Below are 22821 nucleotides of genomic sequence, written 5' to 3' on the forward strand. Positions count from 1 at the left end.
CGACTCTCGTTTAGATCACTAAAGATAGATATCTATCTACCTTAAATTCACTATTTACGTCGCGCTGGGTCGCGTTGGGTCGTGCCGGTTCCGTCGCGAAACTTCGACAGGTCATAACTTCTTCGTTATAACTCGAATTTTGGCATTCTTTATATGCACGGAAACCTTGTGACATATACTACAACTTGGTTAAAATTAATCCTTCTAAATAATCTTCTATCAAAAAGTTATTTTTGATGTTTATCGTCTCTAAATTGACTAATCCGGATCTACGGGCGTTACACTGCAAATGTGGGAGACGAACCAATCGTATTGGGGTTAAAACCCTATACCGACGGCATGTCATCAGTATAGGCATTAAGTTATACGACATCATATCATTGTCTCGCAACTAAAAAATAAAAAAATAAAAAAATAAAAAATAGGAACTTTACACCGATGATATGTCGTCGGTATAGAGTTCACACGGATTGTCATTTTCTTTCCCGAGCAATGTTACATGAAATCGACATCAGTTTTATTAATTGAAACAAGAATTATAAAAAATTGAAAATTACAATTTTTTTACCTATACCGATGACTTATCGTCGGCATAGTTTTCAGAAAACCGCGAAAAAACTTTTCGTTCCCGCCTAACCTATTCAGACGATATGTCATAGGCATAGAGTTCAGGTCAAAGAAAGTTGGTCAATTATGGTCAACTCTGTGCCCAACGACATGTCGTCAAGACAGGTTGAACTTTACTGACGACACTTGTCGTTTGTATAGGTGTCGTCGAAGCGTGTGATAATTCTTGTAGTGAGCAAACATATAATTATTTGATTACTTCATCAAAATGCTACTACTCAGCTGTAAATACCATTTATATAAACTCGTAAGAGTGGTCGAATGATAGAACGACGTGGTAATTAATTAAAGTGTTTTAAAGAGGAAGAAAATAATTATGTCAGATTTTATTTATCGATCACAATTCTTCCTATCAAGATATTGGTGATGGTTTAGATTGCTTCACATGATTTGATGTGTGAGGTGAAATAGGTTTACATACAAGCTTGGTGAATAAAGTTGACCCTCGTAAAAAAAAAATAAGAAATACTTAAATATTATTATATATTCCATCATCTTTTGATATTTCTCTCTTGTGTTATCATCTTCCTCCCTACTTATTCCTCTATATATATATATATATATATATATATATATGTGTATGTGTGTTTGTAGCTCATCCTTCAAGCCATAAATATACACCGATACATCCTCATCTCTCTTTCTCTCTCTATATATACAAACACATATATATATTCGAGTTTTCGTCGAGATCAAGTGTAGCATATATTCTTTTACCGATTCCTATGAATTTCTATACACCATCAATATCTCTCAAAATGGCCCCTTCTTCTTTTCCTGACATTTGGACTTGGATTCAAAATCTACCACCACTAACACAATGGCAAACAAACACCAAATCCATACGCATTATTTCTTCATCTCAACCATCTCTTGAGCTCTCCATTTCCAAAACCCTAATCCACTCTTCTTCCTTCTCCTTCTCCATTCGTGTTAATTACAACTTACCCATCTCACTTTGGACCTCTAAACCACTCAAATCCGCCATTAGCAACACCTTGTTCCATGAACACACCATCTCCAAACTCTTGACCAATATCATTAAAGATATCCTCAACTACACCCCCATCAAACCCTCCAATTCTTTCCTAAAACTCCCTCAACCCAACTCGATTCCCAACCTCAAAGACATATTTAATTTCGTGTTCCTGGCCCTGGTTTTCATAGTATCGATCTATGAAGCTCCACAAGATATCCGGTGTGATTGTATAAACATGCTTAAAGATGAATTCGCGAGTTCATGGGCAAGGGAAACGTCCAAAAGGTTGATGAGGTTAATGGGGTCGAATACAGAAGAACAATGGATGAGGTCCATGAATCTTTCGATCACAAACTGGATGACAGAGCTACGAGCAAGGAATCACTGCCTGAAAGCGCCATCACCCATGTATTCTTCAGCGATTTCAGGATTAGGGTTATGGAAAGTTCAGCTATATTGTCCAGTGATTGCTATGGAGATTGAGAAGTGTAATAGTCCTGGACAAGAAGATCAAAAACTTGGTTTTTCTTTGAATTATCATCAGGTTGAAGGGGTGATCCAATTGAATCATCAAGTGATGGTTCGAGAGGAATGGATTGATGTTTTGGTTAGCATCGATAACGTGAGGTATGGATGTTTTCTATTTATATACACGTTTTATTTTAGTGGGTACTTATATATATATATATATATATATATATATATATATATATATATATATATATATATATATATATATATATATATATATATATTTAATTTAAGGTTCTTAAAACTATATCCCTACTGTCGTTTTCGTCAAACTCCTTTTAACATATAACTCAGCAAAAAATATATATATGATTTTGATAGTATAACTGTGTCTGAACTCTGAACAACTCTTTAGTTATAAGTTAAAACCATATGATTAATTTATGTATGATAAATAGATAAAAGAAAATATAAACAATACTTAATAAGTTGTTTAGCACTTAAGGTGTGTTTTTTTTAATCTTATTTAATTTCCTCTTAAAGATTGAAAAAAGGACCAGAACTTTTACTTCCTTTTTGTGGATTCTTTTTGTATTATGCTTTAAATATTTATGTTGTTTTATATATAAACTATCTATAAATATTCAACTACTTCTAAGAAGTATAAAGATAAATATAAATAGTAAGTCGTGAGAATACAACATGCAAACATAGTTCTCAAATTTAATACTGTATTTAAAACCTTTTATCTATGAAAGGAATTTAATGACTTTAACTGGTCTTATGTTGCTTGAAAGAAAAGGACACCGTTACTAAATGTAAGCATGTGGTCAAGACTCGTACGTATTCTTTTAACCCCACCACCATTTGAGTTCCTTTTAGGAAAAGAGTTCAAAGATTCTTCCAAAAAAGCAACCAGGATTAGGATTTTAATCAAGATAATTATCGAATCATTTCTTTTAATTTAGATAAAATAATTACATAATAATTAGTTTATATGGTCTGTCAATATGTCTATGCACCTGTCCTTGTAATTAAATTTCTTGGATGGTTGGTATCTATGATTTTATTTTATTTCAAAAATAAATATAAACTTATTATCTTACATCTAGTTTGATCTTTTTATTACTTTTTTCTTATTTTAATTTAAATTAATATTTTAAAATTTGAAAATTGTCACCCACACCCCTAAAGCCAAACTATCACTTCCTTTCCACAACCACCACCATTATTCCTAGAATCAGGTCCTTTAAATTTAAAATATTAGGTGGGTGCCCTTTCATAAACCCAACCCATCACTTCCAGTTTACAGCCGTTACCAACCATCGTTCGCCATCATTGAACTCGGAATCGCACTACATCAAATCCTAAGTCTGATAACACAGAGGGATGGGGTTGGTGGGATCGGCTCTATTTTCTTTTCTTTTTTAATTGAAAATGATTTAAAGTCTATAAAATAAATTAAAAAAAGGATACAAAAGTAAATCTACATGGTAAAAACCAATCCCGCAAGTAATAACCACAAGAACAAACATGCTAACTTTGGCAAAGCTCAAGGATCAACCGTATATAATTTTTTAACACGAAAAGCAATAGATTCATACTCCATTTGCTAATGGGTACTAATCTCAATCTCAATTTATTATTTATTTAATTAAACAGATGTGACGTGATAAGGCTCGTGAACGACACGCTCCTAAAAGAGCGTGGGGCAGGAATCGAGGAAAAGCACTTCCCGTCACGCATATCCCTACATCTCACACCCACCATCCAAACAAACGTCTTAAGCGTTTCCGTTAGCCGATCATCTGAGAACCCTTCACGAGAAATCGGCGTCGAGAGATCCATCGAAGGCTCATTCGAACCACCAAATCCTCACATCGGAATATCCGTTTCTGCCGGTGAAACCGTCACCACCAACCTCAAGCCATGGAAATTCGAGCAATCAGTCTACGGCTACAGCGGCACTTTCAACTGGTTTCTTCACGACAGCGTTAATGGACGAGAAGTTTTCTCATCGAAGCCTTCAAAGATCGCGATGCTTCAACCAAAAGCCTGGTTCAGAAACCGGTATTCCAGCGCTTACCGGCCGTTTACCAGGCAAGGAGGGGTTATTTTCGCCGGCGATGAGTACGGAGAAAGTGTGCTGTGGAAGGTAGGAAGAGGCGCGATTGGGGAAACGATGGAGTGGGAAGCTAAAGGCTCGATTTGGTTGACTTATTGGCCTAACAAATACAACACTTTCTATACTGAAACTAGAAGGTTGGAGTTCAGTGAAATTCTCCAACTTACTCTAGCTTGAATCTAAATTCTAAATTCAGGAATTGTTTGTTCCATGTAAATTATGTAATGTACACGAATAATAGTGTGATATCAATGGCTGTATAATTAATAAAACAAAACATACATTTTCATAGTTTTGTTTTTCCCGATGTACACAGGTAGCCATGCAAAACGATCACTAACCAATCCAGATCAGACACGTGTGAAGTAGGAACTAAAGTCAACACTATATCTCTAGTATCTCACTATTCTGTTAATAAAACTCAAATTCACATCACAATCGCTGAAAAGTGACTTCTTTTCCCAATTGCTTTTACATCACAAACCTCCCAACCACTTCCTTCTTTGTAACACTCCACCTGCCAAAAAAAAAAAAAAGGTCAAAAACACAAATGATAAAAACAGTTTGGAAAAAAGTCAAAGACATGGTCACATATATACATACAATCTCCAAAATTTTATTGTTGTCCGTGGATCCTCCAACTGCGTACAGTTTTTCTCCAATCACAAAAGCACCAAAATTGCCTCTACAAACGTTCATTGGTGCACACTCCACCCAACAACCCATTCGAGTATCAAAACATTCAACTGTCTTTAAATACTTTTCTCCATCATATCCTCCAACCGTATATCTATATTTACATATATCAACAAAAGGTTACATGAATTTATAAGCAATTCAAAAGAAACAACACAAAGTTATAAACTTACAGTTTCTCATTGAGTACAACCATGGAATGGCAACCCTTCATTTTCTTCATATCCGGAAGTGTTGACCACTTTTGTTCACGTGGATCAAGCATTTCAACAGAACTACATAGCATCCTCTTAATTAATTAATTAATAATACATTATTTAATTATATATGTTGTTTGTTACCTTGAATAAGATTGTCCATCAAACCCACCAGTAACATACAGAGCATTGTTGAGTTCTGCTGCTGCTGGACCAGACCTCTAGAAAAAACAATAAATTTGAAAATAAAACTTGGAAGTGGCGTTTTTGTAAATATGAATAATGTAACAGTAAAAAAATACCTTGCTATTCATGGAACGAACAGGGAGCCATTTCCCATAGTTGAGATCCAGATATTCCACCTCAGATGAAAAGTGGCTTTCTTTGTTCCCACCAGCCACAAAAAGCTTGTTGTTGACTGAAGCACCAGCAACATGGATGTTGCTCCAATACAAAGGTGGTCTTAAAACCCACTGATTACTTGTTGGGCTGTATGATTCAACTATACCAAAAAAAAAATATATATATATATATATATACATTATTATTACTACATGATGGTTAGGAAAAAAAAAAGTTTAATTAAAGTGGTTATTATTTATTAGAATAATTACCGATAGGATTTATGCCACCAAAATGGTAAAGTTCACCATTCATGGTGGCTGCTGATCCGTATTTCTTTACAACATTCATTGGGGCGAGTGGGATTCTAATATCATAAGATGGGTAATATGAATCCAGACATGGCAACCATAGACAACCATCAAATCCCCCAACAATCAGCACCGAGTTCAGAATGTTTGAATCATTCTTGCTTTCTTCAACAGATCCAGACTCCAAAACATCAATCCTGTTTTTAAGCTGCTGGGTTTCTTGTTTTGATTTATCCTGAACATCCAAATCACATAAAATTATAGAAATACAACAAATAAAATAAATAAGAATTTTTTTATAATTGTTACGTACCAGTTCTTGTTCTAGCCGATTGATGTTTGTGACTTGCTTCAAATGTGATCCCTTCAGCTCTTCAACTTCTTTCAACAACTTTTATGCAATAAAAATATAAGCTTGATTAGACTATATAACATATCAAACAAACAAAAAAAAATACAAAACGTGAAATATTGTTTTACCTTGGCAACCAACGACTCAAGATTAGAAGAAGAATTCTCTAAATCTGTAACTGGCACTAAAGAATTCTCTTTTACATCATTTTCTTCTACATTGGTCTCACTTTCCTTACTAAACAATGGCAGCTGGTGATCAGGATTGTCATCTAACAATTGAGATGAAGAAGATGGCAACTCGTCTTTGTTGGTGTTTGTATCAGGAGGATTCAACTCTGATACAAAAGTTGTCTGGACACATTGAGCTTCATCTATGGCAGTGAGAGTGAGCTTGGTTTCTTCCCAACTGTTTGTTGACAACACTTCATCTTCTTCGTTTTGCCACTCGTCTTTAATGGCATTTCCTTCATAACCCCAATCTGATTCCTGTGTCTGAACACACCCAACATCATCATCCCAAGTGTTTGCATGCATAACATTACTCTTATCTTCATCCTTTGGCCACTCATCATGGTTTCTTGCAACCACATTATCACTCTCGTTTTCATTTTCAATACTTGCTTCAGCTTTAAACAGTGCACTCCATGTTGAACTGGTGGTGATGGGAGTAGCATGTTGGCCAACAACAGAAGCATATGAAGATCCCGAGGTCTGATTCATGTTCTTAAAATTGTTTGGTTGTCTTAATGGGAAGCTATTTCTTGTAGCAATTTGTGAAGAATAAGAAAAAGAAGAAGAAGCAGAAGGATTCACAGGGGATGGTGTAAATAGTGACATTAGCTTCTTTGTTTGATGATGATCCAACTCAAAGTAGAAGTGTTTATCTTCATAGTAGTTATCAGCTATAACTGGCTTAAACTGGTTTTCAGACAACGGATGACATTGTTGTCTTACACGAACACGGACCTGAAATACAATCACATAAGTTAAGTATCAGTATCACAGTATGTATGTATTCAGACACTATGTATAGTGTTGAGTCATTCACACAAAAGGGAAAATGATACCTGTGCTGGATAATGTGTGTATCCACAATCCTCTGTATCAGCAACCCATGCATACTTATTAATGTTCATTGAACCAGGACTTGCAGCTTCAAATACTCCATGAAGCTTTCGATCACTATAGTTGAACAGAAATAGAACAAGCCCTTCCTTTATGTTTTTAATGTATGAGAAATGGGTGGCTGGCAACCCTGTAAAACAAAGGTGACAGACATTTACATTATCAGAGTTCTTTATGAGCAAAATATAAAGTTTAAGATCTGAATGTAGAAAGAAAGAAGGGAAAGAGATTTGTGGAAAATAGTGAACTAACCAAACAAGTGATTTGTAAGGCATTCGTTGATTGTATTGTACTTGCAACCAAATATTACAGAACCGAGATCATCTTTTCTAAGATTTCTTGCAGGTACGCTGTAATTTGAAAATGTGGAAGATTCTTTCATCTCCTTCTCAAGAATTTTCTTCTTATTTTGCTTCTTACCTCCCATTCTGCAAGATAAATGTATAAATGTATTTACATTCTTTGTGTATTGTCTCTTTCACCTTAAGGTTTTGGGAAATTACAGATTCAAATCAAAACCTTCATTCTCAATTGCACACTAATTCTACGTATACTGGAATAAAGGATCGTTATCTACAACAGTACTAGTATCGTCTATCATCTATGACTTCATAAAAAAATCCCTATCTTCACAGATCACACAAAGATATGAAATATCGTCTACATAACTTTGAATCTTATCAAATATTGTCAATCTCCTGAAAATGTTCATACAAGAAACTAAAAGAAAAAGCAGAGAAGCAAACTTAGGCATCGATAACCGGGAATCGAAGCCGTACGTTCGATTTAGTTCCAAAATGAAAATGTTCAAAAAAAATACGACGAACATGATCGTACTTTTTACAAACACTAAATCATCTGCTGAAAATTTTCTCAGGGAGCAGAGGGAGAAAACCCTTACCTGCTTCAACGGCGGAACCTTTGGCCTATAGGTCCGATCAACAAAAGGTAGCTGTCAGATCACCAAAACTGAGAAACACATTGCGAAATATATGAATATACTGCGAAGATGGAGAAATACCTGCGTTCTTGAGGGTGTGGAGAGTGTAGAATGTGATACTAAAAAACGTATCTGAAACGACGGCACTCACTAAGAAGAAGAGAAGAGAAGAAAACGGCAAGGAAGATCAGCGGAAAATGATGAAGGAAGACAAAGAATCAGAGTTGGCTGATGTTTTTCAAAGAAGAGAGGAGGTTGGCGTTAAACCTTCAAAATGTGTCCACCATGCCCATGGAATGGAGGCAACTATTGACTGGCTACCGGATTGACCGGTTTTGACGGTCATAAAAGGTGAAAAGGGCCAGGACACGTCTAACTATTTTGGTAGGGATTTCCTTCAAATTTTACCATTTATCTCTGTTTGTTGATTTCTTTATAAATTGTTTGAATAATAAGTTAATTACCATTTTGACCTCAACGGGTTTTCTTTGACATTATTAGAAAATAAATATTTCACTTTATTACTACCTAAAAGTATTTTAAGGGTATTTTCAAATAACATGAAATACATTACCTCGAAAACATAAAAATAATTCAATCACATTCTTTTGTGTCAAAAGTTTTCTATTTTGGGGTTCAAAATTCACAATTGGTATGATGGTTAAGAAGCCAATAAAAGAAAATGATATATACATGGAATTTTGATAAAATTTAAACCTTTTTTTTAGCAGGCAACTATATTAAAAAAAAAAAAAAACTAGCCAGAGGCTAGAAGTACAAAACAAGAGGAAATTTGAAATAAAAAGCAACACAGAATCAAAACAAAATCAGATGCAAAGACCAAAATTATAGTCTGTTATAACATTCTAGAATCGGATCGCTACACCATTCGGACCACCGCAATGTCTGACCTTTCTTCTTTCTTGCATTGATCCAAAAATTCGAGAGTGATTTCACCTCAAACACCAGCGCCGGAATCGATTTTGAATTTGGAGCATGCGAGTGGACCCTTAGATTCCGATATTTCCATATCACCCAGATAAAAGTTAGCATTATAGTTTCATGAATCCACGCTAGCCTTTGATGCCCTGCTACATTCCCTTTACATTGCAGCATGTCACGGATTGAAACGAGAGGGTAGTCTAGCAGCCGCCACCATTTGCAGATGAGCTGCCAGACCTCCTTCGACACCGGGCACTCTAAAAAAATGTGTTTTTCAGATTCCGGATCTCCATGGCAGATCCTACATAAATTTGAGGAGCATATACCGATTCTTGATAAATTAACCATAGTAGGGAGTTTACCGTGACAGATATGCCATGCAAGGATGTTTAATTTGCCTGGGGTCAGCGGGTTCCAGGACCAAATACCATCGCTGTCTGGAAGATAGAGATTGTCAATATGGCATCTTAGAGACCTAACCAAAAAAACACCAGAAGGTTCGAGCGACCACGACCATTTGAGAGCCCCATTGGAATTTAGAGACCGATGGAAATGATTTGAAAATGATACACCATCCCTTTCTAAAATTTTTGAAATATTTGCAATGGTGCCCCAGCAGCCACTTTTCCTCTTCGCAACAGAGGGCCTGTCGAAACCCCCATCAACTCCATAAATAGATTTTATCGCCTCTACCCACATACTATCTGGATAGTTCTTGAATCTCTACCACCATTTACCCAACAGAGCTAAATTTTGAGCCTTTAAACTGCCAAGACCAAGCCCACCTCTATCTTTATCAGCCAAGATTTTGTCCCAAGAAATCCAAGCCATTTTCTTGGAGGTTTCGTCCCCTCCCCAAAAAAATCGCATCCTAATCTTTTCAAGAGTTTTAATAACTTTAACCGGGGCTTTATACATAGAGAAATAAAAGGTGCTAAGACTACTCAACACAACTTTACATAGTGTTAAGCGCCCACCAAAAGATAGGTTGCTGGCCTTCCATTTTGATAATCTTGCTTGAAATTTCTCGATTATAAGGTTCCAATACCTCACCCTTGCCATAGAAGCACCAACCGGCAGACCAAGATATATGAAGGGAAAAGATCCAATGGAGCAATTACTATAACGGGCCAATAATTCTAATTCACAATTTGGGACACCAATGCCAAATATCTTACTTTTGGACATATTTACCTTAAGGCCTGAGGATAGCTCAAAACATCTAAGGATTCTGATCAGGTTTTTAGCATTTTCAATTGACCAAGAACCCAAAAATATAACATCATCAGCATATTGAAGATGAGAAATGGATGGACCTTGTTGGGGCAGTTGGATACCGAAAAAGGCTCCGGATTGTTTTGCCATCTCCAAGGCGATGTTCAGCCCTTCAGCAGCGATGATAAAAAAGGAACGGTGAGAGTGGGTCACCTTGCCTAATACCACGCTCCATACCAAATTCCGAGGTAGCCGACCCATTTATTAGGACCGAAATTCTAGCAGAAGATAGGCAACCGTGGATCCATGACCGCCATTTACCCCCAAATTCCATCTGCTGCATAATCGAATCAAGATATTCCCAACTGAGGCCGTCGAAAGCTTTCTCGAAGTCGACTTTAAACCTTTTAATGTTTAACAATTCCAATATTTTAACGGATAAGGTTCATAGGTCTTTAGACATTTATTCATATTTAAATACTTCATTCACTTCATAAAATAAACAAATCTCCCTATCTAATAAATGAATATGGTTAATCTCATTCCGCCATTTGTCAACCTATTAAATCAATAATATGTCACGTGTCATTGTTTTGGTTCTCCAATTTGAATTTCATTTTACAACGCATATTCATAAATACTCATAAATTCTTATATGGTAACAAAATATATCAAAATATGTCAGTATTACTTACCGCACATATCCCCGTTTAAAGGATGTTTACCAAATTTTATTACATTTATTATGTTTACATTTTTCTCTTATAATTCCTTATTTTTAGTAATATATGTTTATTTTAACAATTTAATTTTCTGATTTATATTATCAATTTTAATTTTGTAACCGTGGTTTTCACGGGTTATAAATTAGTAGTTGTGTATATATTAGAAAACGTCATTATACATGCAATTACTTTTTCCGTGCATGATTTAAAAAAAAATTCTATTAACAAAAGGCAAACTTATACCAAAATAGATCAAACCAATGTGCCACAAAACAATAATCTAAATTTATGGATAATCGTTAAATTTTGATTGGACATTGCAGCTCATTTTTTGTATGGTGTGAATCAAAATAAGAACCAAGGAATATTTGACAACTGGAAGCTTGCAAATGAGTACGAGCTATATCAAAAATTCAGTGGCATCTTTATTGGTTGTATTACGTACTTTTAAAAGAAAATTGATACAAAAGGTATATATAGTGTAATTTGTATTTAATAAGATTTAGGGTATTATAGTAGGTCATATTAAAGGAGAGGGACCAACTAGTTACTTCCACGGTGAGGTAACTCTTTACCATATATAGTGATTTATAAAATGAGTGATGAGAACTTCTCCCAAAGTTTGTATATAAGACAAATCAGAAAAGGTGTTGGTAACAATTTTCTCGTATCTGAAGCTAAATTCTTTTTATGTCTCGATCAATATTTTTTTTTAATTATCACGGTCACACTTCATTTCGTTTACTTTAGACAAAATTACAAAAGGTCCCTATGATATAGTAGAAAATACAAATTTGGTCTAACTTTGATTTTTATTACACCTATGGTATCTTTGGTTTCTAAATTTGGTCCTATCACACACATAAAATGGACGCTTTTACCCTTATTTCATTTATTTTATTTTTTTACTTTTTTCTTGTTTTGAAACGATAAATTTGATATATTGCTAAACTACTTCTTAATTTTATATATATCCATTATTTTTTTACTCAGCTAAAACTTTTATTAATTTTTATTAAAGAATTGGCCCATCTTTACCCCACCTCTCATCTTCAACACCCTATCATATATGTTCATCGCCTCTCCTCCACCATCAATGCCACACAATAAAACCCTATTTTTCCCTCCTGCTTTACACCAAACACGTCTATTATTCTCCACCATCGGTCCCATTACTCGACCTCCATCTTCATAAACGTAATCCAAAATCAAAACACAAATATTGTACGCTTGAATAGTAACTAGAACCACATATTTGACTATATATATATATATATATATATATATATATATATATATATATATTATATATATATATATATATAATTTGATTGCTTATACGAGTACTTAATTCTTGCGATATTGTTATATTGTGTGTTTCGGTTATTGCAACAAGTAATGTTGTTTATCAAATTGAATATGTTTTTTATCAATGCACATAATTTGTTTGAAAAATGTCAACACAATTATACAGTTTCATTTTACCATTATAATTCTACTTTACCTTGTAAATTCGCTAATAGTCCTTAGTAAGACTAAAAACTAGGGATGTCAAAAACCCCTGTGGGACCCTGCTCCCGTGGGACCCCGATACCGTACGGGACTAAATTAAAAAAAAAAAAAAAAAAAAAAAAAAAAAAAAAAAAAAAAAACGGGAGCGGGAGTTGGTATTACCGTCACGTACTCCTGCGGAGGCCCCGATTGTACATTTATGTAAAAAATATATATTTAATATAAAATAAATATACAAAATAGTTTTTTTAATTTTAGGTTTAATGTATGTTTTACTTTCCCATTTCCAATTAATGGATGTTAAAGATGTAACGAATTGATCATATATGTAACATCCCCCTTTGGCACGTATCACAATATTGTCCACTTTGGGCCACTCAGCACGAGAACTTCACAGGGGGTCACTCATCCTGGTACTACTCCCGCCCGACCACACTTAACTGCAGAGTTCTTATGGGATCTGCTGCCCTCGCGGCTTTAAAACGCGTTGTGATAGGAAAGGTATCCACACCCCTTATAAGGAATGCTTAGTTCTCCTTCCCAGCCAATGTGAGATCAGATCTAACCCACTTTCACCCCCCATTATAGGGTTCGACGTCCCCGTCAAACACATCGACCCGAACCTGGCTTTGATACCATTTGTAACATCCCCCTCCGGCACGTATCACAATATTGTCCGTTTTGGGCCACTCGGCACGAGGACTTCCCAGGGGGTCACCCATCCTGGTACTGCAGAGTTAAGCATGCTCGGGCGGGAGTAGTACCAGGATGGGTGACCCCCTGGGAAGTCCTCGTGCCGAGTGGTCTAAAGCGGACAATATTGTGATACGTACCGGAGGGGGATGTTACATAGGTTTTCATGGTTCTTCGATGGCGACACTAACCTATTTTTTTATCATTATTATGGGGATGTTCAACACCAATATTTTGAGAGTGTTGAGAGCTTTTAGCTTTAAAAAATACTCGAATTAAAGAAAAAAATTCCGTTTAGTACAAGCTTATATTTATAAATCAACAATGTTAGTAGGTACTATTACAAAGCTCGACAAATGCACCCGGTCATATAGTAGTATAGCTTTAGTAAGACTTGGTTATCGATCTTTGGGAAACTATAACGAATTAGTATTAGAAAATCTTATTATAAGTTAAATTAAAGAAAAAAAAAAGGCAAATGGGATTTTGATTATAAAACACATAACTCAGAGCAAACCAAAACTTAAGACAAACTGAACTTAAAAAACTGATTTAGAAACATATTATATAGGTGCTCTCACCTAGGTTCAATTATACCCTTCAATTATGGTTAATTTTTATCAAGTGCAATTGATACTCACATGTTGTTCACTAATTACTATGTTGATTAGTTCATTTGGTCTGTTCACTAATACTAATGATCCAAAGGATTATAATCATAGTGATCATGCAAATTAGTTATCCTCATTATTAGTCTTTTGTTCATATCATGTAAATTTAATCAAGCAATAGATCTTAATGTTCATGACAATCAAGTGGCGCATAAGATGGTTATCTAATGCAAAGCTTACACATTAAAGTTCGTTACTCTATTTGCCTAACCTTAGGATTTGGTTTATCACTAGTCATAATTGTCAATGATCATGATCAAGTATGAGTTAAGTCATATAATCTGATTGGTCATCTAGACTGCAATAATTCAACAATATGCAACAAAGAAACAAGCTTTAACATGTGAGAGTCTTTGGTTAAACAATCATTGATAAAATAAACAACTCTTAATATCCAGATATCAATCAACTCATAAAACTATGGTTCATTAACTCATTAACAAAAACAAAGTGATATAAGCCCAAATTTGAAACAAGAACATTGAGAAACCATAAATAGAGTGCTTAGTATGTCAGGAAAAACAAGCAATATGATTTCCTTATGATTATGCATTTAATCCTTTAGATTCATGTTCTACGTCAGCTTTCCTGCCTTCCGGTCACCTTATGGATTCTCAAAACGACACCTCTAATATGTATTTTATGCTCAAAGATCTTACGATTATCTCAAGGATAATGACATTTTTATAACATTTTAGCTGACCTTAAAAACACACACATATAGATGAAGCATGCATCACGGAATGTGAATGTCCTTGAAGCACGCATCAATTTTTAAATACCGATTTCCAACTACTAATTACGAGCTACCAACTAGTTTCGAAAAAAACACCAATAATAAGTTTTATAGAAAATCCCATCGACTAAGTTGCGATGGTATTGCAAATGCAACCGTGTAAACACATCACTCATACATCGAGCATATCTGCCACATCAGAAAATCCCATTTTACGAAAACGAAAAGCAAAATGAATGGACAAATCCGTTCCCTTCCGTTTCGTTTTTATTTATTTTTCCTTTTCTTTTGAACCGCAAATCTGCAAACAAACCGTGAGAGGATCCGCTGCGGAGCCAGAGATGGAGGCCCATGCTCTTGGAGGCTTCCCATGTCCCAGCAATGCACACGTCGACACCCACCATCCCACACTACCCCGTATCCGTATCCACCACCCGCTATCCTCGCCGGAAATTAGTCAACGCATCTTTCGTGTTTCTCATTCAACCACAAACAAACGACGTCGCCACTTCCGCATCGGAGCTCTTCACCGGAGGAGTCCGGAGGAGGAGAGTACAAGCGTAGGTGAAGTTCGGCAGAGCAGACGAGATGTTCTGGTGATGCCGTTTATTGCGATCGGAGCTTATGTGCTCCGATCGGCCGTAGCTAGGGCGGATGAGAAGGTAGCGGCTGAAACTGAAGTTGCGCCAATTGCAGTTACGGAGACGAAGCCAAAGACAAAGACGGAATCGGTGCCGGCGGCGCCGGCGAAGGTAGAGGTGAAGAAGGAGGAGGTGATTAATTCAAGGATTTATGATGCGACTGTGATTGGAGAGCCTATGGCTGTCGGGAAAGACAAAGGGAAAATATGGGAGAAGCTGATGAATGGTCGGATAGTTTATCTAGGGGAAGCGGAGCAAGTACCGACTCGAGATGACAAGGAATTGGAGGTTGAGATCCTGAGGAGCCTAACTAAGAAGTGTGCGGAGGCGAATCGCCAGATTACATTGGCTCTGGAAGCATTTCCAGCTGATTTGCAACAACAACTCGATCAATTCATCGATAAAAGGTGTGATTTCCTTTTAGCTTCATCTTAATTACCAGTATCACTGTACAGAGGCGTTAAGAAAATTGATCAATACGAGCATTTTTGGTTCTTTGTTTACACTGCTTATTACTTAAGCCATTCATCATGGATGACAGAATTGATGCAGAGACCTTAAAGCCTTTTGTGTCAAACTGGCCACCTCAACGTTGGCAGGAATACGAGCCTCTTCTAAGCTACTGTCGTGATAATGGAGTCCGCATAGTTGCATGTGGTACACCACTTAAGGTACTATTTTTCCTATCAAAAACCAAAGGTTGAAATGATGATTTGATTCAAGCTGATATATATTCCACTACTTAGAAAGACAATTCTTGTGATGTATCTAGATCCTGAGAACTGTTCAAGCTGATGGGATTCGTGGGCTTTCAAAGGCTGACCGGAAAACTTACTCCCCTCCAGCTGGTTCAGGTTTCATTTCAGGATTCACATCAATCTCGCGAAGATCATCAATGGAAACCATTTCCATAAATCAATCCATCCCATTCGGCCCAAGCTCATATCTTTCTGCACAAGCCAGAGTTGTTGAAGAGTACACCATGTCTCAGATCATTCTACAAGCAGTAACAAACGGAGGAGCTTCTGGAATGCTGGTGGTGGTGACCGGTGCGACCCATGTTGCTTACGGGTCAAGAGGAACTGGAGTACCCGCAAGAATTGCAAGAAAAATGCAAAAGAAGAATCAAACAGTCATATTACTTGATCCTGAAAGACAATACATAAGACGTGAAGGTGAAGTCCCTGTTGCTGATTTCTTATGGTATTCTGCTGCAAGACCATGCACCAGAAACTGCTTTGATCGTGCTGAAATTGCTAGAGTCATGAATGCAGCTGGCAGGAGACGTGATGCATTGCCACAGGTTAGTTGACTTGACTCAACCCATGGTCAAACATAGCATAGCATAAACTTTTTTTTTTTTTGGTATCAGGATATTCAAAAAGGATTGGATCTTGGTCTTGTATCTCCAGAAGTGCTTCAGAATTTCTTTGATCTTGAACAATACCCTCTTCTTTCAGAGCTGAGTCACCGTTTCCAGGGTTTCAGAGAAAGATTATTAGCAGATCCAAAGTTTTTAAACAGATTAGCCATAGAAGAATCAATATCAATAACCACTACTCTCCTTGCACAATACCAGAAACGAAAAGGAAAGTTCTTTGAAGAAATCGACTATGTGATGACTGATACAATCAGAGGAATAGTGGTTGATTTCTTTACAGTGTGGCTTCCAGCTCCTACACTATCATTTCTTTCATTTGCTGATGATGATGATGCTAGTGGGCCGGATGCACTATTGGGCCTACTTGGGTCCATACCGGATAATGCATTTCAAAAAACACTTGCTGGAAAAGACTGGAATGTGGGGCATAGAGTTGCTTCGGTGGTTGTTGGTGGTGTAAAGCTTGCTGGTGTTGGATTTATTTCCAGTATTGGAGCTGTTGCTGCTTCAAATGTGTTGTACACTGTACGCAAGTTTCTAAATCCACAACTTTTGAATGATCAACAGACTAAAAGATCTCCAATTTTGAAAACCGCAGTTGTTTACAGTGGCTTCCTTGGGACATCAGCTAATCTCCGGTATCAGGTATTCCATTCCATTCCAGTCCTTTTCAATTCCAATGTAGGTTTGAATTTGATTCCTCCTTGTTTATGTCAGTCAGTCACTTAATGGGCCACTTTTATTATGCAGATTATTGCTGGATTGGTGGAGCATCGAATCTCAGATATGTTTGCTGACCAAACTTTATTTGTAAATTTGTTATCTTTTGTGTCACGGACGATTAATTCCTACTGGGGAACTCAGGTTACAATAAAATATATGAATTTTTATTTAAAAATATTTATTATTTGGCTGTGGATTAATTTTTTACAAAGGTTTTAAATCTTTTTTTGCAGCAATGGATAGATCTTGCGAGGTTTACAGGACTACAGGCTCAAAAGAGTGAAACATCCTTATTAAGCCAAAGCCAAAGCCAAAGCCAAACAACGGAATCTGCAAATCCTGCGGAATTGAACCAAACAGTAGAATGTGTGAATCCTGCAGCATTAGGTTGCAACACTACAGAGGAAGCTGGTATTGATGAGACCCAAAGTCAATGAGATTGATGAGGGCATATTCTGTAAGGAATGGCTTTCTGTTTTCCTTTTTAATGATAATGATCCTTAATGTAAGTTAAAATATGAATTTGGGTATATTGGATACAACACAAGGAGATGAAAGGTAGATTAGAGGCTGAAAATGCTCTTCTTTTTTTTTTTTTTGAAGTTGTTTAGGTATATAATCCTTGGCTTTGTAAAGGAACAAATTTTGATCGACTAACTGTTTATAAATTGGTTACTAGAATTTTAGTCGTTTGTAGGTTGTAGGGGATAGATAATCTTCTTGATTCAAGTAGTTTTATTTTTTCAAAGATCACAATGTAAAAATAATCAGAGAGGACTAAATACTAAATACCCTGGGTTTATAGATGGGCATGAAATATAATCACCCATGCGTTGACACAATTTGACGTTAACCAGTTATATCATAAAATAGAACAGCTTTTAATCAAGTTAACGAAAATACTCTTCCACATCAGAGGCTATCCATAATAGGTGACCAACATTTTAAACTAACTGAGGTGTTTCAGTATTAACAAGCTAACTAGCAGCTGACTATTTACATAATTTCCCTTTGTATCCAAATAACCTCGTAATGATTTAAAAGGAAATCCATTGGACTTGATAGAACAGTGTGTACTATCAGTCTATCACTATGTTTAAAAATTAAAAGGAAACCACCTTACTGAATTTAAAGAGGCATTAAAGTAACTCAATACAAAAACTCTTAACTTCACAAGTTGTGTATATGTCATGGAGGTGACAAAACGAGTGAAACGAGAAATAAGTAAAAAATAATTTCGAGTATAAACAAGTAATTTTATATATAGTGGCTGAAAACTCTTTTGGTCTATATATTTTTATATTTATAATTTATAATATAGACATATAGTTCGAGTGGGTATTAATTAAGCTTATAAAAAGACCATCATATTATTACAATAATAATCTAATCCATTAATATATTTTGTCAACCCGTTTGATCCGTCTTTTTTGAAAAGAAAATATTGTTTCAAGTTTTTCAATGATAAAACATTACGACCCATGTTTTGAAAACCGGACCGGACCGGCCGGTTCGACCGGTTCAACCGGGAACCGGTCCCGGATCCGGTTCTTAAAGGCCAAAAAACCGGTAATCGTTTGAACCGGTGAAAACCGGTAAAAACCGGTCCGGTTGAACCGGTAAAACCGGTCAAAACCGGAAATTTTAAAAAATATTTAATTTTTTCATTTTTTGTATTTTTTATATAATTAAATATAATTATGACATCATCCGGTTTTTCCGGTTTTTGAGACCGGTCCGACCGGTTGAACCACCTGAACCATCGAACCAGTAAGACGACCGGTTCGGTCTCCGGTCCGGTTTTCAAAACCTTGATTACGACATAACGAATATAAAAGCCCATTTGTAAAGAAATTCATCAAAATTAAATTACAACATGTCTCTATATACTATTTAGTATTAGTATTTATGGGCTGAAACTTGTAATCTAGTCCCCTAATGGAAAACTTAAAACGGCAAAGACGTGCAAATCATGTATGAAAGTTGTGCCACATAATATTAGTGAGAGCCGTGCTAAAATGTAATTAGTTGCCAACACGGCCAGATAAGGCGACAAACCCTGCCACGTCACCTACTGGTTATAGTCAAAGTCAATATTTGTAGCTGCTTTTCAAATCCCATCCAACGCTCGAAAATCGATCTTCAAACATATGACGTTAATCTACACCGTTGATATAAATAAATAGTTTGCCACCTACAGTCATATATATTTATAAGTAGCTACAAATATTATTACCACCCTCCTCTCTAGTCTCTAGTCTGTAGTCCCTCCCTCCCTCCCTCCCTCAGGCCTCAACTGATTACTGATGGGTAGTTCCACAAGAACATTGAAGATAGGAATTATAGGGTTTGGCACCTTCGCACAGTTCTTGGCAAAGACGATGATAAAACAAGGCCATCTTATAAGGGCAACATCAAGATCAGACTATTCTGGCTTTCCGAGCGTCCATTTCTTTAGGTATGTATATGTATAAGTACTCATCATAAATGCACAGCCTTCTTATATCTTGATATTATTATTTGATTTGGGTTTGAAGGGACATGGAAGAATTCATGGGATTAGAGCATGATGTGATTCTGATATGCACTTCAATTGTGTCTGTATCTCAAGTAGTGAAGTCTATCCCGTTTCATCGCCTTAAAAAACCACTTCTATTCGCCGACGTACTTTCCGTCAAAGAACACCCAAGAAAACTCCTGTTACAGGTCTTACATTTCATTAATTAAAAAGTAATTCCTATTAATTATTATTACTACTTAATTATATGATTAATTGTCATAATTTGGGTAAAATAAGGAAGCTCCTCAAGACTCGGATTTGGTGTGCACTCATCCTATGTTCGGACCAGAAAGTGGAAAAGACGGGTGGAAAGATTTGCCTTTTATGTATGAAAGAGTACGAGTCAAGGATGAAACTCTGTGTTCCTCTTTTCTTGCCATTTTCGAGAATGAGGTAAACCATAAATCATAAATGCTAACAAATCCAATCAATATTTGCCATTTTAACATCTTTTACAATAACATATTCCAATTCAGGGATGCAAAATGCTGGAAATGAGTTGTGAAGAACATGATAGACTAGCTGCCCAAAGTCAATTTCTTACACACACTATAGGCAGGTAGGTTAGAGTGTTAGATACACACACCTTGCCATGGTTATAACAGAGTTCTCACTGATTTCTAATGATGACGATATCTTACTTGCAGGGTTTTATCAGAAATGGAAATTAGGAACACACCGATAGACACAAAGGGATTTGAGAAGCTGGTTCAAGTGGTATGTATACAATATATGTTCAACCTTGTTATATAAAATATAAAATCAAGAATGTACAGAATAAAAATTAACAGGAGATTTGATTTGAGTTGCAGAAAGAAAGCAGTACGAGGGATAGTTTTGATCTGTATAGTGGGCTGTTCATACACAATAGGTTTGCCAAACAGCAGGTGTGTGCAAAATTAATGATTTTTACGGGATAAAAAAAAAATGGATTCATTTATGTATTTGCATTTAATTTATGGCACAGCTGCATAATTTAGAAAGTGCACTTGAGAGAGTGAAGGAGACGCTAGAAGCAAGGATGAACAACAATTAGCAAGATGGACTAATGGTTGTTTGTTTTCAAGAAAATAACATGAAAACTTCATTTGTATCATTTACAAGACTTTATTCATGAATCATCTAATCTGGATCATCTCATAATTAATAATTGTTTCCAATGAATTGTATGTCTTGAATGTAGATGGACTTTGTGTGCTGTTGACTTAATATTGTTGTTGTTAACTTAAACACATTGTCACTGAATAACATTGTTGTTAATGGTTTTTTTTTATTAGGTGTTTATTCAGTTGGTTTCAAACAATGTCTGTTCTTAATAGTGGATGATTGATTGATACACTCCAATAGTGGCCGATTGATACAATGTAATACGAATGGTAAAATATTCAATTGGTTCAATGTTGATAGACAAAAATGGAGAATAGGGAAGAAAGAGAACTTGAAGGGCCCTCTGATGACAACAAATAAAAACATAACTACTCACATTATCATCTATGTATCATGTTATTTTGGACAAAAATTGTCAAGACATATGGCAAAGACAGAAACCAATAAAAAAAAATAAAAAATAGATAATTTTTTTTTGCTCAAAGACCCTTTGTAGATAACATAAAAACAAACAAATTAATCACAATTCTAATAAATGAATAGTTTTTATTTCTTTTTGTCAAATTTTTTTAATAAAAAACAACGATAAAAAGCTTCATATTGTGGATGTTATAAGATCATCTAAGCTGAAGGCCGATTTAAAATTTCGATTCCTCCTGTATTAAACACAAAATTTAAAATTTCTCATTCATTTTACATAAAAAATGGATCAATATTCAAACACTCCATACACCCCAAACACACCCAATTGTGATTCACCTATCGACTCATACACGCTTTAACACATCATTTCATCCATACCCACACTTTTAATCATCCACGATGGGTTCATGAACATATTACAAACATCACCTATTCAATATCAACATCTTTTTCGACAACCATTTCAACAAATTACTTCCACCAACCAAACTATTTCCAAACATCAAACCAATTCCAACAATTTCATTCTTCTTAATTTCAACATTCACAACCACAATTGTAACATCCCAAAGATACGGTCGAAAATTTTCAATTTAAATTACTAAAATAACCTATCTTTCAGAATCATTCCATCCAAAACATAAATCAAAGTATAAAATCAAGTATCTCATCAAAAACCCATATCAAAATATCAGAGTAAAAGCATCCCATATTATAACAAATGGTGTGTGCACTGCAGTCATCCCGAGCTCTTCCCCTTGCTACCGGAAGTACTTGAAATCAAAACTAAAAACTGTAAGCACGAAGCTTAGTGAGTCTCCCCAAACTACCACATATCATACACATAATCACATAATCACATAATAACATAACATGGGCATTGCCCGTTATATCGGGCCCTGCCCGGCATCAGACCGAAATCCGGCATCAGGCCTCGCCCGACATCAGACCAAAATCCGGTACATATAAACACATCAACAAATACATAATCACATAATCACATAATAACATAACATGGGCCTTGCCCTACATCGGGCCCTGCCCGACATCGGACCGAAATCTGGCATCGGGCCCCGCCCGACATTGGACTGAAATCCGGTATACATATAAACATATCAACAAATACATATAAACATAATCACATAATCATGAACGTATAAACATTCCTCGAGCCCCGTCTGACATCAGATCGAAATCTAAAAACATATAACATAAACATATAAGCATTCATCGGGCTTACCCCGACATCGGACCAAAGTCCAAAACATATAAAACAAGTACATGCAAGAATCACGAAGATATCAAACATACAATCATTCCTCGTG

At 35.8% G+C, this 22821-nt stretch overlaps 5 protein-coding genes across 5 annotated transcripts; 3 read left to right on the forward strand and 2 right to left on the reverse strand.

Annotated features, from left to right (window-relative positions):
* Window positions 1–1233: 1233 nt before the first annotated feature.
* Window positions 1234–4493, forward strand: LOC145088651 (uncharacterized). The gene is made up of 2 exons (XM_079027030.1): window positions 1234–2233; window positions 3740–4493. Exons 1-2 carry the CDS (start codon window positions 1353–1355, stop codon window positions 4377–4379), a joined length of 1521 nt encoding a protein of 506 aa, XP_078883156.1. The 5' UTR covers window positions 1234–1352; the 3' UTR covers window positions 4380–4493.
* Window positions 4439–5297, reverse strand: LOC145088652 (uncharacterized). The gene is made up of 3 exons (XM_079027031.1): window positions 5072–5297; window positions 4806–4992; window positions 4439–4719 (listed from the first exon to the last, which is right to left on the reverse strand). Exons 1-3 carry the CDS (start codon window positions 5182–5184, stop codon window positions 4630–4632), a joined length of 390 nt encoding a protein of 129 aa, XP_078883157.1. The 5' UTR covers window positions 5185–5297; the 3' UTR covers window positions 4439–4629.
* A 4-nt stretch (window positions 5298–5301) lies between these two features.
* LOC145088654 (uncharacterized) lies at window positions 5302–7641 on the reverse strand. The gene is made up of 6 exons (XM_079027032.1): window positions 7480–7641; window positions 7170–7357; window positions 6229–7068; window positions 6062–6139; window positions 5710–5983; window positions 5302–5597 (listed from the first exon to the last, which is right to left on the reverse strand). Exons 1-6 carry the CDS (start codon window positions 7607–7609, stop codon window positions 5317–5319), a joined length of 1791 nt encoding a protein of 596 aa, XP_078883158.1. The 5' UTR covers window positions 7610–7641; the 3' UTR covers window positions 5302–5316.
* A 7243-nt stretch (window positions 7642–14884) lies between these two features.
* Window positions 14885–18087, forward strand: LOC145088655 (protein RETICULATA-RELATED 5, chloroplastic-like). Its single transcript, XM_079027033.1, has 6 exons — window positions 14885–15709; window positions 15844–15973; window positions 16075–16605; window positions 16675–17328; window positions 17434–17547; window positions 17640–18087. Exons 1-6 carry the CDS (start codon window positions 14898–14900, stop codon window positions 17841–17843), a joined length of 2445 nt encoding a protein of 814 aa, XP_078883159.1. The 5' UTR covers window positions 14885–14897; the 3' UTR covers window positions 17844–18087.
* Window positions 18088–19672: 1585 nt separating this feature from the next.
* LOC145088656 (arogenate dehydrogenase 1, chloroplastic-like) lies at window positions 19673–21239 on the forward strand. Its single transcript, XM_079027034.1, has 7 exons — window positions 19673–19864; window positions 19944–20112; window positions 20204–20359; window positions 20443–20525; window positions 20614–20683; window positions 20779–20853; window positions 20934–21239. Exons 1-7 carry the CDS (start codon window positions 19713–19715, stop codon window positions 21000–21002), a joined length of 774 nt encoding a protein of 257 aa, XP_078883160.1. The 5' UTR covers window positions 19673–19712; the 3' UTR covers window positions 21003–21239.
* The last annotated feature ends 1582 nt before the right edge of the window (window positions 21240–22821 follow it).

Source organism: Lactuca serriola, chromosome 2 (genome assembly GCF_051521515.1).
Source record: "Lactuca serriola cultivar US96UC23 chromosome 2, Lser_US96UC23_V15, whole genome shotgun sequence".
In the NCBI taxonomy this organism is placed as follows: Eukaryota; Viridiplantae; Streptophyta; class Magnoliopsida; order Asterales; family Asteraceae; genus Lactuca; species Lactuca serriola.

Coding starts and splice junctions, on each gene's coding strand:
- LOC145088651 (XM_079027030.1), top strand. CDS start 1,353: ATGAATTTCTATACACCATCAATATCTCTCAAAATGGCCCCTTCTTCT. Junction 2,234..3,739: donor GTTAGCATCGATAACGTGAG/GTATGGATGTTT, acceptor TTAATTAAACAG/ATGTGACGTGATAAGGCTCG.
- LOC145088652 (XM_079027031.1), bottom strand. CDS start 5,184: ATGCTATGTAGTTCTGTTGAAATGCTTGATCCACGTGAACAAAAGTGG. Junction 4,993..5,071: donor GTTGTACTCAATGAGAAACT/GTAAGTTTATAA, acceptor ATGTAAATATAG/ATATACGGTTGGAGGATATG. Junction 4,720..4,805: donor ACAATAAAATTTTGGAGATT/GTATGTATATAT, acceptor TTTTTTTGGCAG/GTGGAGTGTTACAAAGAAGG.
- LOC145088654 (XM_079027032.1), bottom strand. CDS start 7,609: ATGAAAGAATCTTCCACATTTTCAAATTACAGCGTACCTGCAAGAAAT. Junction 7,358..7,479: donor CCTTACAAATCACTTGTTTG/GTTAGTTCACTA, acceptor TTTGTTTTACAG/GGTTGCCAGCCACCCATTTC. Junction 5,598..5,709: donor TGGTGGCATAAATCCTATCG/GTAATTATTCTA, acceptor TTTTTGGTATAG/TTGAATCATACAGCCCAACA.
- LOC145088655 (XM_079027033.1), top strand. CDS start 14,898: ATGGACAAATCCGTTCCCTTCCGTTTCGTTTTTATTTATTTTTCCTTT. Junction 15,710..15,843: donor GATCAATTCATCGATAAAAG/GTGTGATTTCCT, acceptor CATGGATGACAG/AATTGATGCAGAGACCTTAA. Junction 16,606..16,674: donor GACGTGATGCATTGCCACAG/GTTAGTTGACTT, acceptor TTTTGGTATCAG/GATATTCAAAAAGGATTGGA.
- LOC145088656 (XM_079027034.1), top strand. CDS start 19,713: ATGGGTAGTTCCACAAGAACATTGAAGATAGGAATTATAGGGTTTGGC. Junction 19,865..19,943: donor CCGAGCGTCCATTTCTTTAG/GTATGTATATGT, acceptor TTGGGTTTGAAG/GGACATGGAAGAATTCATGG. Junction 20,113..20,203: donor CAAGAAAACTCCTGTTACAG/GTCTTACATTTC, acceptor GGGTAAAATAAG/GAAGCTCCTCAAGACTCGGA.